We start from the raw sequence: 17,333 nt of genomic DNA, 5'->3' as shown, positions 1-17,333 counted from the left end.
ACAAAATGGCTAATTAAATCCTCTGTTAGTTTGGTCCCTGTTTTTTAAGTCTGCATTAAGTCCCCGGTTTCTTTTTACCAGAAGTAAAAACAAGAATCCAGTCCAGGAATCCAGCTCTGGTTTTAGCTGTGTGCTACGGGCAGGCAGGGGAGGGCCGAGCTCCACTGAACAGAGCAGTGCAGCTGAGGCAGGGTTTCAATCCTCAGTCTCTGTAGAAGCTGCAGGAGAGAGAAAGAGGCAGAGAGACAGACTCTCACAGTCCGCCTCACACGCGGCTTCGGCTCTACAATAACAACACCGATACCTACAGACACATGATCTCTGCCTTCTCTCTCCAAAACACACACGGCAAGCGGCGATCAGACGGGGGCTACGAGGATGCTCTCTCTTCCTGCGCTGCAAGACCCACTATCCAGAGACTTGTTTCCTCCAGCCAGACCATGAGATTTACTCCTAGCCCCGACACGTTTCCCTGTCATCTCTGATCGTGTGATTTCTTTCTGGAGGGTTTGGAGCCAAAAGGAGAAACTTGAGACCAGGTGGAATTGGGGTTTTTCGTTTGTTTGTTTTCTCTGGACTTACCAGGTAGGAGCAGCTGCTTCTGCTGCTTATTTGTCCCCTGGATATCTGGGTAGTTTGGAGGGTGTGTGTGTCTGTGCATCGGAGTCTGCTGTCCCCCACACAGGGTGGCATCGCGGGGGGCTCTTCAGCTGCTGTTTTCCTTCGGAGGAGCATGGGGAAGGGGCTGGAGACTGCGAGCTGTGGACTAGGGCTGGGCTACATCCTCCAGATGTTTTTCTTACCTGCCCTGGCCATCCTGAGCGCCAGCAGCACCTCGGCAGCTCAAGGTAAGCGAGAAACCCGGGCGGAGGCTTTCACTTGGGGTCTGTGCTGGCAGGGTGGACAGTTGTGGTTATGTCTGTGGTTCAAGGGGCTGTAATGGGGGACAGTGAGAACAATTCGTACAGTTTGCTGATTGCAGGAATGTGCAAATTGCACCCCAGCTTAAACGCACACCGGCACATGCAGATGCATGCATATTTATGCATATTTTCCCATAGATGCAAAGTGGAAATAGCCCATCCCCACATCTGGCCCTGGCATTGCTCCGCTCATACAGTTGCCTGCAGGTAGCTGAGCAACTTCTGGATCTGAATAGGTGGATCTTAAATGTTGGAGAAACTGAGAGATAGATACCTCCGTTTGCAGGGACTGAGAAAAAGTGGTGATGCTGAGACGTTGGCAAAAAAAAAAAAATATATATATATATATATATATATATAATATGAATGGGATCTTTCTATTTATGCTGAACAGATTTTGCCAGAACCTAGTGATGTAGAAATGGTAGAGTACAGCGTTTCAGTGCACAGCAGGAGCTGATTTGGAAATTTCAGTTTTGTTCCTTGGTTTCATCGAGTGGCTCAATGTTATTTTACCTCTTTATATTTTGCAGAAGTGGAGTCTGTAAGTTTGGACTTTGTGTCTGTTGAGAATGGCACCCAAGGGCAGTGCAGTGTAACTTGTCAGTTATTCCTCCACTTCACCTCTCAGGATCCTGAAAAATGCATTTCCTTCCTACTTCATAGACTACTAATGTGCTTTTTAATGAGATAATTCGTTAATGTACTGGGTTTGGAAAGTATGGGGCTCTCTTGTTAGAAAAACGAGACTTTTAGAACAGGAAGAATGTGCCTTGGATTGATGAGCAGATTTTAGCCTAATCTTTCAGCTAATTCTTTCCATTCCTTTCCTTAACCTGAATTAGCAGTTACTTTTTAGGAATATGATTCATGCCAAGTGGGATTGACTCAGGAGGTTCGTTTTATTGGACAAAAGCTATGGGGTTTGAGGAACTTAAGGTACTATTCAAAGATCTCTTCTCCCCCCCCCCCCCCCCCCCCCCCACACATTTGGAGGCTGTGGAAAAAAAAATCTTTATTGACTAAATCCCTTAATTGGATAATTAACCACATAAAGAGGAGCTCGAGTTGTGAGGGCTCTGTATTTTTTACTCCAGAGGTTTGAGAGATTTTTCTGTCTAGATTATCCGAGGCAGATTTGGGGGAAGGGATTGAAAGGTGAGATCGATACAGACAATCAGGCAAAACGATAAACGGATTAGTGGAAAGAGGGGAGGGAATGATAATGTTCCCAGGCCTTTAGAAAGGCTGAAGCTGTAAAATGCTTGGCTCAGAAAAATAATTCACCTGTAGAGGGAGAAAATATCTCTAGTGTGTTGAGAACCAGGGGAACTGGGTTTGATTCCCACTGTAGCTCCTTGTGACTCAGGGCAAGTCACTTAACCCCCCCCCCCCCCCCCCCCCCACCCCATTGCCAGCCCACTCGGGACAGAAAAAGTACCTGCATAAGTAAACCGGTTTGGTTATATCACATAAAGGTGGTGTATATCAAATCCATGACCTTTTACTTTAGTTTTTTCGCCTCTGGCTCTTACTCCTTGCTGTATCCCCTCCCTCTCCCCCCCCCCCCCCTGTCTTATTTTTCAGGGGATCTGAGGAAATTTGTCCTGCACCAGGAGGCTAGGAGTCTACTAGTCGCTGAGCAGTAGCTGTGATTCACTGGCCTACCTTTAGCAAGAAAGTGTGGGATACAGTAAAAGAGAGGAATCTGCTTCTTCAGTATAGGGGGTCTGCACACCCCCAGTGCCCTACCTTGTTTTATAACCCTCTGTGTATTTCATCAACTGATCTTCACCTCATCTGCTTATATTTGTGACCTTGCTAGAGCAGGGCATGTGTTTGCAAGTTACACCGGTATGTCTGGCCCCTTTCAACCACAGTCCAGTCAGGTGTGGCTACTGGGTTTTTGGTACGGTTGGATTTTCAGAGCAGGGTGCTTGGGAAGGGTTGTAGCGTATGCTTTAGTTATAAGATTTGATACACTGCATTTTGTACAAAGCATAAGGCAGTTACATAGATAAAAACCAAAGGGCATAGAGCAGTGTGTCTTCTCCACCCCCCCCCCCCCCCCCAATATTTGGTATACACAGTAAACCTTTCCTCGATAACCATCTGTGTCTGCAAGCTGGGGAGAGCACAGACTCTGAGAGTCAGGTTACTGAATTCCCCATAAATGGTCCTTTTATTTCAGCTGCCACCAGCCCTGACTGGAAGTGTTGCAGGTCTGCTGTTCATAGGTTCTGTTTGCTACATAGTTTCTGAGTTGCAAATTCGCAGGGTTTTGTATAGCTTCGCAGTCTCTTAACAGTGGATGGATCTCATGTTGCTGTTACTGAGGTGACACCACAAATTGGATATGTATTTATTGTGTATGGCAAGCGATAAATCTGAGACTGATGTGTTGCGTACAATTTTTTTTTAAATATGAGATTGAAAGGTAGGTAAATTCACACTAAATGAAATATTTAGAAGTGGGGTTTTTTTTGTTGTTGTTCAGTGTGTCATACACATGAATATGATCTGACAGGTGTGTTGCAACAGAAAAAAAGATTGAGCACCACTGGCATTGAGAGAATAAACCTAGGCAAGGCAGCGGCCCACCACCAAGGCCTGGCACAGCAGGGGTAACAGCACAGACCCCTTATGCCTAGAAACCTCAACCAAAAATGCCTCATTGGGTGGACTCAAACAGAATCACTCAGGGAGGAGGAAGGGTTAGTAGACAAAAAGGGGTCTTTTCCTAAGCGGCAGTAAGCCCAACATGGGCTTATGCTTGCTAAACTGGACGCACCACTGGGCTACCGCAGTTCCCACCCTGAACATGCACCATTTCCAGCACTCCAAAAAAATATTTTTATTTTTGTAGTGCTGCTGTTTACCCAGCAGTAATCGGGATGTGCCGCCCGCTGCCCGGTTACTGCTGGGTTGGCGGGGGAGCCCTTATTGCCACCTTAATGGGTAGCAGTAATTTCTCCCTCCCCCCTCGAAATGGCCGCGCGGTAAGTGCTTCACTTGCCGCACGGCCATTTCTTTTTTTTAAAAAAGCCAGCTTTTTACCCACCGCAGTAAAAGGGGGCATCAGTGCGTATGAAAAACATGCGCTGACGCCAGCCCCCTTTTGCCACAGCTTTGTGGCAAAAGTGAATGAGGAGAGGTAAAAAAAAAAACCAATTTACGACCTAATCAACTTTCGTAAATCACTGAAGAACTTATCTCTTCAACAAGGCATACCACAATGATCAATAATAGGAACTGTGTAACACATCACCATTTACCTGATATTCTGAATGTTTTCTTTCTATACCTGATTGCTTAATTCTATTATGTCATCCATGTTCTGTATGTAATATCAATTGCATCTTTTACTCTGGAATGGCGAATGCCATGACGGAACATTGTAAGCCACATTGAGCCTGCAAATAGGTGGGAAAATGTGGGATACAAATGCAACAAATAAATAATAAATAAATAAATAAAAGATGAGCTTCATAAGATGGAGTTCCTGAATAAAAAGACTTATGTGTTAGTAGAAAGAACCTTATGCTAAATTCTAAAGATAATTGGAAGCAGCAGAGGGTAATGAGAACAGGAGTCACACTGTCATATCTCCTCACACCTGCAAGTAGTTTTACTGTAGTGTTCTGTGATTTTTAGAGAGGGAACAGAGAGCTGGTTCCAACCCTGTGTTTAGCTTTCTTCTTTTCTCTGTGTAACAAGAAGGGTCTTGCACCCAAATGTCTCCCCCCCTCTTTGGGTTGCAGTGGGGGTGAGAGGTAGGGGTGACAGTGCGGTGCACAAGATCCTGATGAGTAACCGCTCCACTGAGACACTTGAGAGCGTCATTATTATAAATACAGCAAAAACATTTTAAAGAACACAAGAGCTGGTCTGTCAAAGAGAGTATATACTCTGACAAGCAAGAGGAAATGGTGAGGTTAGAGCAATTACTACTTCACATGGGCTCTCACCAGTAATATGTCCTAACCAGTGAGTTCTACGCATGCTACGACAGGAATAAACCTTACTCCTAAACCAGGCTATGCAGAGATTATCTCAGCTGCTCAGATTTCCTGCTAATGCGCTTCTCAAAGGGGCTTTCATGGCTTCCTGATGTTGCTGTGGTGATCTTGGCTCTGTGGGACCCTGGATACCCTGCTGCTGTTTATTCCTTGACCAGGTCTTAGCTCTCTTGTTTGGGCTTTTAATCTTCTTACTGGCCTACTCTGATATTGCTTTGGCAAATCTCCTTGAGCTGTGGATGAAAAGGCAGTCAAAAACAACATAAAATATCTATAATGGACCAGCTGGGTGGGTGTGTCACGGGTGGGGCAGTCTCTCTACACAAGCATAGGCTCGCTATGAGCTAGGCAAGAAGTCTGTTTGCGGACATTTTCTCATGTCTGTGTTGCTGCATCAGTGCAGCTCTTTGGTGTGAGTCCAGTAGGGATGTGGACATGAAATGGGGGAGAGGGAGAAATATATCACTGCATTATGACAGCTGTGCCTGAATGTATTCTATAGTAATACTATTGCACAGTTCACTTGAGTGGAAAGACAGCGTACAGCAGGGATGCTCAATGTTGGTGCTCGAGGTCCACAACCCACTCAGGTTTTCAGGATTTCCCCAATGAGTATGCATGAGATCTTTTTGCATGCACTGCCTCCATTGTATACAAATAAGATTTCATGCATATTCATTGGGGGAAATCCTGAAAACCTGACTGGATTGCGGACCTCGAGGACCAACATTGAGCATCCCTGGTGTAGAGCTATGTTTCCCAAGTCGGTCCTGGAGTACCCCCTTGCCAGTCAGGTTTTCAGGATATCCACAATGAATGAAAGGCCCGAGAGCTTGTCTCGACGGGCCCAGTTAAACGAGGGCTGGGCCCGTTCGAGAAGGCTCTGAGGGCAGTGGGGTGAAGAGCATGTGGTTATGGGGGTGGGGGGGTGGGGGGTCGTGTTCGGCTGGTGAGCACGTGGGCAGCTGGGATTGGTCAGATCAACAGAAGCTGACAGCACAGAAGCAACACAGGCAGCTGATTGGAGGATAGGTTGCTGGGGGGCGGGGCTGTGGGAAGGGAAGAGGGGCTCTGCTTCTTCCGAGGCTCAGGGCGTTGTCTGATCCTCGGAGGCAGTTTTCCCTCCCTCCCACCCTCTCATGTACTGGATGTGAGGAGGCTTATCTGTGTGGTGTTGTAGATGTTTTTCAGGAATGGCATCGGAGTTTGTCGCAGCAGCAAAAAACCCGAGCTACAGAAGCAATGGCTCATGGGGGGGCTGAGCCAGGTCATTAAGATGGGTCAGGTGACCCGGAATAATGTGTGGAGGTCCACACGGGCCAGGCCTCTTGCTGTGAAGGCGGAGTCGAAAGGGTGAAGAGTTGCGGTGACAGCCGGAAGTGGAAGTTGCTGCTTTGCTATCATGGCGAGCGGCGGAGGGGGCAACTGTGGGTGCTTTTGTTATGACAACTGTAGCTCGGGGGTGGGGGTTATCCTATACGAATGTTAATTGGAAGTTTAAATGTTAATAAATCAAGCTGCGGCCTATGGTTATTCCACAATTGTGTGCAGAGAGTTATTGAGTGAAAGCGTACGGGGGGGGGGGGGGGGGGAATGTGGAGACATGCCTGGTAGAACGGGTCCCAGCTCCAAGGTTTATATGCATGAAAGAGATCTGCAGACGATTGAGGTAGTATATGCAAATCAAATTCATGTACATTCCTTGTAAATATCCTGAAAACCTGACTGGCAAGGGGGTACTCCAGGACTGACTTGGGACACACTGGTGTAGAGCATTCCTGCCATCTGAGTGCCACATCACCGGGTCCCAGGTGATATCACAGTAGACTGGAAGAGAGCAAGGTGTTGCATCTGATTGCACAAGGCTGAGCTCAGGTTTGTTTGGGTGTATATGTGCATAAATGGGTGGATATGTGTACCTAATTCTTTTACTTTTATTTCCCCTGGCCTTTTATAAATTGTATCTCCTTTTCAATTTTATAATTTTACTCCAAACATATTTTAATATGGAAACCACTCTGAAAGGTTCTTCGAGGGTGGTCAATCAAGTTCGTACTGGTAATAAACTTGGATATGTGTGTTTGTTCACAGACACTCTGTACAGGCTGTCCTGTCATAAAGACCGAGCCAAGACTGATCCATCTGTCTTCCCGCAATATGTGACTCTCTCTGGAAAACATGACTAAAGTTACCAGAAACAAAAAATGAGGTTTTAATGAACTTTATGAGAGTAAACAATGTATATTGCAATAGTCCAAACCTCATCCTTTTATGTGAAACAATAAAAAAAAAAGTTCAAACATGTGACTGGCCAATTTTTACATCACAGATCTGCAACTTTAGTTATGTTTTCCCAGAGGTGGTAATATATTTGCACATGTTCCTCGTAATTGCCCAGGGAACCTGGCATGAACTGCAGCAGTATGGATGTCAGCCAGTGGCACCATTTTTCAAAGATAAGGGAAATACATGTGTGTGTCTGTGTCAAAGATCAATAGATGAATCTCCTGTTTACTATCCTGCCTCCTCAGAATTGATTTTTACACTGATCACTTCTTACTGGTGCCCCATGCCAGTTCATTTGTTTGTCTCTGTGTAAGGATTCAGTCTGTGTTATCTACCACCAGATTCATGTTATGCATTGGACACTGCGATAGGTGACACGTGGTAACCTTTAATAAATGACTCCCAGAGTGTACTGTGTACAGGACATATCGAAACTTACTTAATAAAGATGTTTTCCATAGGCACAGAATGGGAAGTTTTGTATGTAAGAGACTTGTAGCTAGCTTTGCAGTTTATTAATGGTCTTTTTTTTCAAATCTGTGATCAGTGTGAGTTACTAGAGTTATTTTAGATTGGTTTTATACTGTATGTACACCCGAGGTCAGAAGGAGCAGCAGTGAGATTTGAACCCTTACTTCCCTGGTGCTTAGCCTGCTGCTCCTTTACCCCAGGGGTCCCCAACCCAGGATACATCCAGCCAATCAGGTTTCTAGGATACCCACAATGAATATGCATGAGATAGATGTGCATTCTTGTTGGGCAGAGTAGATGGACCGTTCAGGTCTTTATCTGCCGTCATTTACTATGTTACAATGAAGGCAGTGCACACATATTTATCTCGTGCATATTCACTGTGGGTTTCTTGAAAACCTGACTGGCTAAGTGTTTCCTGAGGACTGGGTTGAGAACCTCTGCTTTACCCTATGAAGTGTTGCTTCTGGTCATGAGACTCCCGATAACACTGGCATGTAATTTTATTTTGAGTTTTTAGTGATTTACAAAATTAACCATGTCATCATTCTCCCCCAGTCTTCCTCATTCCTTCATCTGCCTCAGCTTCTCCCTCACGTTCCCTTTTATTTTGTTGCTATGGATTATCTTGATGCAGTAGGAAAGCTCAGCTGTGCTCAGATTGGAAATCTGCCTTGGTAATTCTTGTCAATTTTGTAGTCAGCAAGCACCTCACTCAGGTCAGTTTCTGCCCAGTGAGGGGTTCACATTCATACAGGTATGACTGACAAGATTTCAGAAATTGTGTGTTAGAAATGGATAGAGATCCAACATGTTATGGCTTTGTATGTTATTTGGCAAAGATTGTTTTAGTATTATTGAAGTGATATAAATAACATAGAAGAATTACTTTGGAAAGAGAATCAGATTATTGGGGATGCAATCATGGGATATAAAATACAGAAACTACGCATGCAACTAGTGCTTTGAAAATACACCTCGTGAGTAACCTATGGAACTTTGTGAGTCTAAGAGCTTTGAAAATGAGCCCCTGAGTTTATTGTACTAAAGTTAAACTGAGTAGATTTAAGATCTTTCTCTGAAAGATTAAAAAAATATCAGTACAGAGAACATATTTTCTTCTTTTGTTTTTTTTTGCCACAGAGTTTCTTGCTCCAAATTTCTTTTTTTCTCCAAATTCTTTGTTTTCTTTTTCATGGTCTATTTTTGCCTGGCACTTCCTTTCAGAAAAGTTCTACAGTTATTTTCTTTCAAGAACAAATGACATAAACTTGGTGCCTTTTCTCCCCTTGAAGCAAAGATCATCCCAGGTGTGCCAGTGTCCTTCACACATGGCTGCGATTTAATGATAAGCTTCCATTAGTGATACCATTTTTAAATAATTACAACAGAGTGTAAGCCCAGAATTAATTTTGCTTTAAACGAACATTGTTATAGAAAAGGAAGTGATGTCAGTTCCTGAAAGAATCATCCTGGCCTTTCTTGTACTTTGAATCATAATTGAATGCAGATAAAGTGCTTCCCTGAGCAGATATGATGATGATAAAATCATTTTTAGGTCAACCTTCTAGATAATGTTCAGGGTGACTTATATACTATTATTAGAATCCAAGGGCAATATGTGCCTGCCCCATATTGCTTACAGCAGTGCTTCTCAAACCTGTATTGGGGAAACCCTCAGTCAGTCAGGTTTTCAGGATATTCACAATGAATATTTATGAGAGAGATTTACATGTAGTAGAGAAAGTGTATGTAAATTTCTCTCTTGCATATTCATTGTGAATATCCTGAAAACCTGACTGGCTTGGGAGTTCCCCAATGACAGGTTTGGGAACCACTGGTTTGCAGTCTAACGCCTATGTTTACTAAAGTGTGCCATGAGCGTGATAGCTTTTTTAGCGCGTGTAAATGGTTTACGCATATATAAACGCATTAGCATTTAATGTGCCTTAAATTTAAGGGTGTGTTGGAAACGCTAACACACCTTAGTAAACATATCCCTAAATCAGTGCTTCTCTACCCACTCCTCAGGATACCCCAGCCAATCAGGTTTTCAGGATATCTACAATGCATATGCATGAGAGAGATTTGCATGCAGTGCCTCCTTCATGTACAAATCTCTCTGACTGGCTAGATGTCCTGAGGACTGAGTTGAGAAGTACTGGTCTAAGTGGCTACCAGAGGTAATGGGAGAGTAATTACTGAAGGCAACAAGAGGTTGGGGCAATGGTTTCCCTAGATCTCAGCCTCTCCTCCCCTTAAGTCACAGGTTGAACAAACAAAGGGTTCAATTATACAGTTGTTTCTGCTGCTGGACTGCTCTTTTCAAAGGCTGTGTTTTCGCTCTGTATTGCCAGACTTCTTTAAGCATCACCACTTTACCTCGCTGAGCTTTGAAGCTGCTCTTGAACTTTGGCTGGCTGTCCTTGTGCAAATACTGTCTCTGCTTCTAACTACACTGGATCACTTCTTGGTCTTTTTGGCTCAAAGCTGAGCCAGGAGCTGTGAATGGTTCCTTCTTGGCCTGCTGGCTGACAGTGAGAAACGCGAGCTGAAGACATCCGGAGCCCGCCGCCAGTCAGAAAAGTGTGGCAATCACCCTGGCACTGGACCTGAAACATCTAATAAAGAGTATAGTCAGATATGTACCAACAACTATTTACTACTATATGGACTGTCTCCTAGATAAATATGACATGATTTAACAAGTATGCTAAATGGGTGGAACCACAGGTGGTCCTGGGTGGCCTGAACCCCTACAGTTTTGCCTCAGGCCTACCCAGCAGCTGAGTGCACCATTCATGTAGTGGGAGAAGGAGGAGTGGAGATCTTGAAGCCCTTAGCTGAAGATATCCAGAGCAAACCTTGCAGTCAGAAAAGCCTGGCATTCAGCAGCAGCACTTTGAGCCATTGTTGCCAGCACAGCGAGCATGCTCAATTCTCACGGTGAGAACTGAGCATGCTTATAGTGCCACCATCAGCAGCTCAAAGTGCTCCTGCTGACTGCCAAACTTTTCTGACCTGAGGTGAGCTCCAGAGGTCTTCAGCTAGTGCAGTGGTTCCCAAACCTGGTCCTGGAGCCACCTCAGCCAGTCAGGTTTTCAAGGTATCCACAGTGAATATTCTTGAGAGAGGTTTGCATGCAGTGGAGGAAGTGCATGCAAATCTCTTTCATGAATATTCATTGTGGATATCCTTGAAAATCCCCTCTCCCCCAGCTTTACAGATAGTGTGCTCAGCTGCTGCTTGGGCCTGAGGCAAAACTGGAACATTTGGTAAATGATGCCATCATATCACTTGGGGATAGTCGTTATATACCCCTTGTTAAATCTTTCAGGTCCAGTGCCAGGGTTCCTAATGAGCTTGAGAAGGTTGTATAATCAGAGCCTATTGTAGAGCAATTGGCTAGTACAGAAAATGTAATTTTACAACGTAGTGTTCTTTCAACACCCTTGCTTCATCAGACACCTTTTTTTTAGTGAAGGCCCACAGAACTCGACTAGCCGAGCTTATCACAAGGCCCTAGTCCAGTTAATCTTTTGCATACTGCACAGAAGGGCCAGATTAAGGCCAACTGATGCCCTAAGCATTGGCTAACAATGGAGACCCTCAGCCATTCCATTGCTTAACTGACAAGACATTAAGACTCAATAAATGCTAAGAAATATCATTATTGAATAAAGCAAAACATCATATATATCTATAATGATTAGAAAAACACCGGCATTCATGCTGGATAATGGGCATGATGGACGGCAGTGAAAGAGTTAAAACATGAGAGCTAAGGGGAAAAAAACGATGGCCTAAGCCCATTGCTTATTTTGCTTAATGGTTAATCCAGGGCTGCCTGCACAGTTTTGCTAGTATGGGAGGCAGTTTGAATTTAGATAAAGAGCACACATCTCAACCCAGCTGCTAGAGCAGGGGTTGTTATTCACTTTAGGAAATCCAGGCCCCTCATGCTAAAGCTAGCTGAAGGTCCCTTCTAATTTAATTAAAGTGATAATTTCAGAAGAAAGCCATAAAAGACCCAGATGTGCAGATATTTATCCCAAGTCAGTGTGCACTTTATTAAGTACCAATAGCAGTTTGAAAACGCTTGGTGCAGAAAAAGTGTAATATAGCATGAGAATGTGCTAACCTTTTGGGAATACACTTTTTAATTAAATGTCTACACATTTCTTGTCAAGCAAAGGACTTAATTAGCTCAGTGTGTAAAGTTTTTTGTTGTTAAAAATCTCATTTGTGAATCTAAACAATAGGCATGCCAGTCAATAAAATACTGAGGTGTACTGTATAAACCTGGATATAATTGCCACTTTATAAAAAGATGTATGTGCTACAAAGTTTTAAAAACAGTCAGCACTCTGTTTTTAAGGGAAGCGGTCAGGTCTTTCATTTTGGTTGTGAGAAGTCTTTATCTATCAATGATGCCAACTCTTTACTCTCAGGGGATGATTTCTCCTCTTCCATATTAAAAAATAAAAAACAGCAAACATGCGACGTGCCAGCCTTGTACTCGGAGCAATGCTCCAAACCTCTGCTAGTGAGCACACATACTGCTAATTTAAACCGATTTCATTCAGGTTTAAGTTGCTCCTACCTTGATTTATCCCACCTATATCCGCTCTGATTTCCTTTGAAGGATGGTGTATACCCTCAAATTCTATATAATTTGCTAAAAATTATGTGCACAATTTAATTGAATAATGAGCCAATTAGTGCTGATAATTGACATTTTTTTTATTGGTGTTAATTGGATTTTAATTTAAATTTACACGTGTAAATTTTACACGGGGGGGGGGGGGTCCAAAAAGGGGGGCACAGTCATGGGCAGATTGAGGGCACTCCTTTAATTTATGTGCATTGTTATAGAATAAAGGGGATCTAGGTGGATGGATTTATACCACAGTTGTGGTGGCGTAAATGGTTGCACCTAAGTGTGGTTCCCGACGCTGTGCTATTTCTTGCCGCACAGACATTTTAGGCACCATTAATAGAATTCAGTCCATAATGTGTTGTAACAAACATAAACATCTGGTTTAATTATTCTCAATCACTTTCTTTGTTTTTCTCTAAGCTTCTTCAGTTTTTGTTTGTTATGTTTTTCCAGTCTCTGTTCACTAAAGTATAAATTTCAAAGAGTAGGACCATCTATTATGTGTTTTTGGAAAGCACCCCATACATCTGTTAGCATTATACAAATGAAAAGAATAATTATCATATGTATATGCTGCCTTTCAAAAGTTACTCAAGCAGCTCACAACAAATCTACAATAAAATCATGATACTAAAATAAACCCAATATATGGATACTTATTCGCATTGATACAGATCTGTTGTAAAGTGGAACTTATGTGTTGTCTGCAGAAGAAAATTAAGATAGTTACAAAAAAAAAAAAGTCCATCTTCCTTCCAACTATACCACTGAAGATTTCAGCAATCCCACCCTATTTCTTCCACCACCTTCTTTCCCATCTCACTATTTCTAATTCCTCCATCAGTGCTGATCATTGAACAGAGTTTTCTTTGGCAGTCTTGCAGAAGAAACATTCCCAGTCAGCCCTTACTGTTCTCATAAAACTGCCCTTCAGCTTGACCCCTACGGTATGTGACAGGCACTTCCCCATCATCTACTGTAGCCAATCAAAAGGCTGAATTCTAAATTTCAGCCCTTTAGGCTTATAATTAAGAAGTATCCCCTGGGGTTGACGGCTCTTACTAGTGAATAATTGCCAATGACCTCAGTCATGAATCCAGAGCCAAAGGCAAGGGCAGGTATCTGCCTTTCAGAAATCTTCATCATTCTGTTAACATTCAACATTGGCTGTTTCTGTTGTGATGCCAGTCTTTCTTTCAATTCATGTTACTCTTCATAAATCCTGTTTAAAGTTACATCACCTAACTGGTGTAGAGGTAGGGTTGGTGGGGGAGGAGCTTAGAGGTTCTCCGTGGGTTTTATGATGTACAGTTATGACTATGCATAGTGAGCTGGTTTTCATATTTCAAAATTCAATAAAAACTTATTGTTAAAAAAAATAAAGTTACATCAGGGATAGTAAGTTGGTAGGACTGAGTTTGCCGAAAGACAATGTTATTATTCCAAAGGAGGTTTTTTTTTGGGGGGGGGGGAGGGGGGATATCTTTTTGAGTTTAGTTTTTTTTTTGCTAGATTTCTTTAAATTTGTTTGTTGATTGGGATTTATAAACCACCTTTATGACGAAATTCATCCAAGGCGGTATACACCAAATATAGTTTGACATAAAATGTTAACAGCATAACAATAGTAAAATTACCAAATATAATCATAAATACAATCAATGACGTAAAGTTGGAAACAGTCAAAACGAATCCTAGTAATAGGACTAGTGATACAGTGCCAGAAATATACACTTTAGCGGGGAAGTTATCAACATGGGCTATTATTAAGACGTGTTATTTTACTGTTAATCCCAGTTAATCTATGGGGCCCTTTTACCAAATGGCAATAAAGATGCCTGCGATGATGTTGTCACATGAAATCACTACTCGCCGAGGCCACCTTTTACTGCCACAGGTAAAAGTATTTTTTTAGAAGGGGCACAAATGGCTGTGTGGTAATTTAAAAAATTGCCGTACAGCCATTTACTCCTGGAGCCCTTAAAACCTCCTATTTTGGAGGCGGTGAGGGTTCCGGTGGTAACCCGGTGGATATTGGGCAGCATGCGGCACTGCCCGATTACCACCGGGCACGTTCACTCCATGCTCATTGACTCTAGAAAATACAAAATATTTTCTAGTGCTGGAAAAGGTGTGTGGGAGGCCCGAAATTACCGCCAGTCTCCTCAGCAAGCCCAGTGGTAGGGCCAGTTTGCTGCGTGCCAACCCCTAGGAAGCCCTACAATTGGATGATAAAAGGGCCCCTAATGGGCTCATTTTTGAAAGAGAAGGACGCCCATCTTTCGACATAAATCGGAAGATGGGCGTCCTTCTCACAGGGTCATCCAAATCGGTATAATCGAAAGCCGATTTTGGACGTCCCCAACTGCTTTCCGTTGCAGGGATGGCCAAGTTCAAGGGGGCATATAGAAGGTGTAGTGAAGGCGGGACTTGGACGTGCCTAACACTAGAATGTCGTCGACCCATAATTGAAAGAAACAAGGACGTCCCTGACGAACACTTGGACGACTTTACCTGGTCGTGTTTTTCTTACGACAAAGGTACAAAAAGGTGCCCAAAATGACCAGATGATCACCGGAGAGAATCGGGGATGACCTCCCCTTACTCCCCCAGTGATCACTAACACCCTCCCACCCTGAAAAAACATCTTTCAAAATATTGATTGCCAGCCTCAGATGTCATACTCAGGTCCATCACAGCAGTATGCAAGTTCCTGGAGCAGTTTTAGTGGGTGCAGTGCATTTCAGGCAGGCGGACCCAGGCCTATCCCCCCCCCCCTACCTGTTACGTTTGTGGAGGAAACAGCGAGCCCTCCAAAACTCACCACAAACCCACTGTACCCTCATCTAGGTGCCCTCCTTCACCGGTAAGGGCTATGGTAGTGGTGTACAGTTGTGAGTAGTGGGTTTTGGGGGGGGGGGTTGGGGGGCTCAGCACACAAAGTAAGGGAGCTATGTACCTGGGAGCAATTTATGAAGTCCACTGCAGTGCCCCCTAGGGTGCCCGGTTGGTGTCCTGGCATGTCAGGGGGACCAGTGCACTAGAAATGCTGGCTCCTCCCACGACCAAATGGCTTGCATTTGGTCGTTTCTGAGATTGACATTCTTGTTTTCGATTATCACCGAAAATCAGAATTGAAGTCTAGGGACGGCCATCTCTAAGGACGACCAAATTTCAGGATTTGGGCATCCCTGACGGTATTATCGAAACGAAAGATGGACGTCCACCTTGTTTTGAAAATACGAGTTTCCCCGCCCCTGGATGGGGACGTTTTGCGAGGATGTCCTCATCAAAACTTGGACGTCCCTTTCGAAAATGCCCCTCCACACCTCATTGCATAAACTGGGACCTGTGCTAAAATAGTATGAGTTAGCAGTAGCCCACATTGATATTTATTTCTACTGAGACATGTTAACTATGCCCCTAATGTATCACAGTAGAACAATCATATGACAGCAATATGATATCAGCAAGGTACAAATGATATATCACAATAGGCAGCATACAGGAACATTCACAGAACAGAGATATGACGCTCACAACGTCAGAAAAATAGAAATAACACTCCTTAATAAGTAGTCATTAAAGCATTCAAATATCATAGATACGGTACTCATGATATCAATACAATGCAATAAAACATCTCAATAGGCAGCTGAGGGGGCAAGTGAAGTTGAGAGAGGTGGACTGACAAGATACAAGAGAGTTGATGGGATAAATAGATGGAAGGCTGAATTGAAGGCAGCTAAATGACATATGTGGAACTGGTCCTAGTTTCTTCCTCCCCAATGCGATGAGGCCAGTATCAGCAGCTTAGGAAGCTTAGACTGCTGAAGTGGAGAGCAGTGTTTTCAGCACCATCAGGGGGAGGTCTTCAGCTGGCGGAGCTTGGGATCCCCACTAGCTAGCATTAAATCTGTGCTGCTGTTGGGTGGGCCTGAGCCCTAAGTGGATGGGCCCCGGCCCACCCAGGCCCACCTGTGGCTACGCCACTGGTTTCAAGGTGTGCAACAAGCTGGTTCAGATGCTGAGTGGATAGTTATTGACCACATGTATTTATAGGAGAAGAGACTAGGCTTTCGCCTGCTTCCTAAAGCAGAGGTGGTCTTGAATTCGGCATGGCCCCTGTGGCAGTGGTTCTAGTGTGTGGGGGCATACTTTCCATTGGATTTTCAAATGTATTAAGATAAATTTTCTCTAAAATGTTGTGCATATGAAACAGCAGGTGTAAATGTGTGCATGTAGTGTTGAGGTAATTTTCAGAGGGAAAGCATAAGTGAAGGTTCCCGTTGAAAATTGGTGTAACTCCTGCAGATGTTTGCTGCACAAGTTAGGTGGGCTGCCATACAATTACCCTGTAAATATAAGCGCCATTTTTGCATGATAATTGAGTACAGGCAGTCACAGTACAAGTATGAATGTCACATTCATATGCATACATGCTATGCGTGCACACGGCGCTATTTCTAGAATGTGAGCGCACAACTGTCAGGGGTCATTCATAGGGGGAGGTGCATGGATGGGACATGGAGGTGTCAAATTGCAAGTTTTTAATAGGCAGGTTTCACCCATTTTAGTATCCAAATTACATTTTTACTAGTCTAGACGATCTTTGAGATCTGAAAATCAAAGTTTGTTTGATGTTCCCTCTGATCAACTGGTTAAATTGGAGGAATATTGTACTTTTATATAGCAGATCCTGTTTTCTGGAATATAATCCCGTTGAGACAAAGAGAAATTCAGAGTTTAAGTGGTTTAAAAAAAAACTCAAAACACTTTTATTTTTGGAGGCTTATGAAGGAGTATAAATTGTACAGATGTTTAAGCCAGCTAGTATTATATTGTATGTGAGGAAGGAACTGTGTTTGTTTCTCAAAAATGTATTTTGTAGATTTGAGAATCTATTATGTATGTGAAGTTGTGAATCACCTAGAACTTCTGTTATAAGTGCAGTATATAAGTTTTGAAATAAAT

At 43.4% G+C, this 17,333-nt stretch overlaps 1 protein-coding gene across 1 annotated transcript in view; it reads left to right on the top strand.

Moving 5' to 3' along the window:
* The first annotated feature begins 227 nt into the window (after positions 1–227).
* UNC5C (unc-5 netrin receptor C) overlaps positions 228–17,333 on the top strand; it is a 644,470-nt gene continuing 627,364 nt past the window's right edge. Inside the window, exon 1 of the mRNA XM_030190711.1 lies at positions 228–848. Within this exon, the coding sequence (XP_030046571.1) occupies positions 734–848 (115 nt within the window). The 5' untranslated portion in view covers positions 228–733. The remainder of the gene's footprint in view (positions 849–17,333) is intronic.

Source organism: Microcaecilia unicolor, chromosome 2 (genome assembly GCF_901765095.1).
Source record: "Microcaecilia unicolor chromosome 2, aMicUni1.1, whole genome shotgun sequence".
Classification (NCBI taxonomy): Eukaryota; Metazoa; Chordata; class Amphibia; order Gymnophiona; family Siphonopidae; genus Microcaecilia; species Microcaecilia unicolor.
Note: the sequence above shows the minus strand (reverse complement) of the source record. Positions and strands in the feature narration are given on the sequence as shown.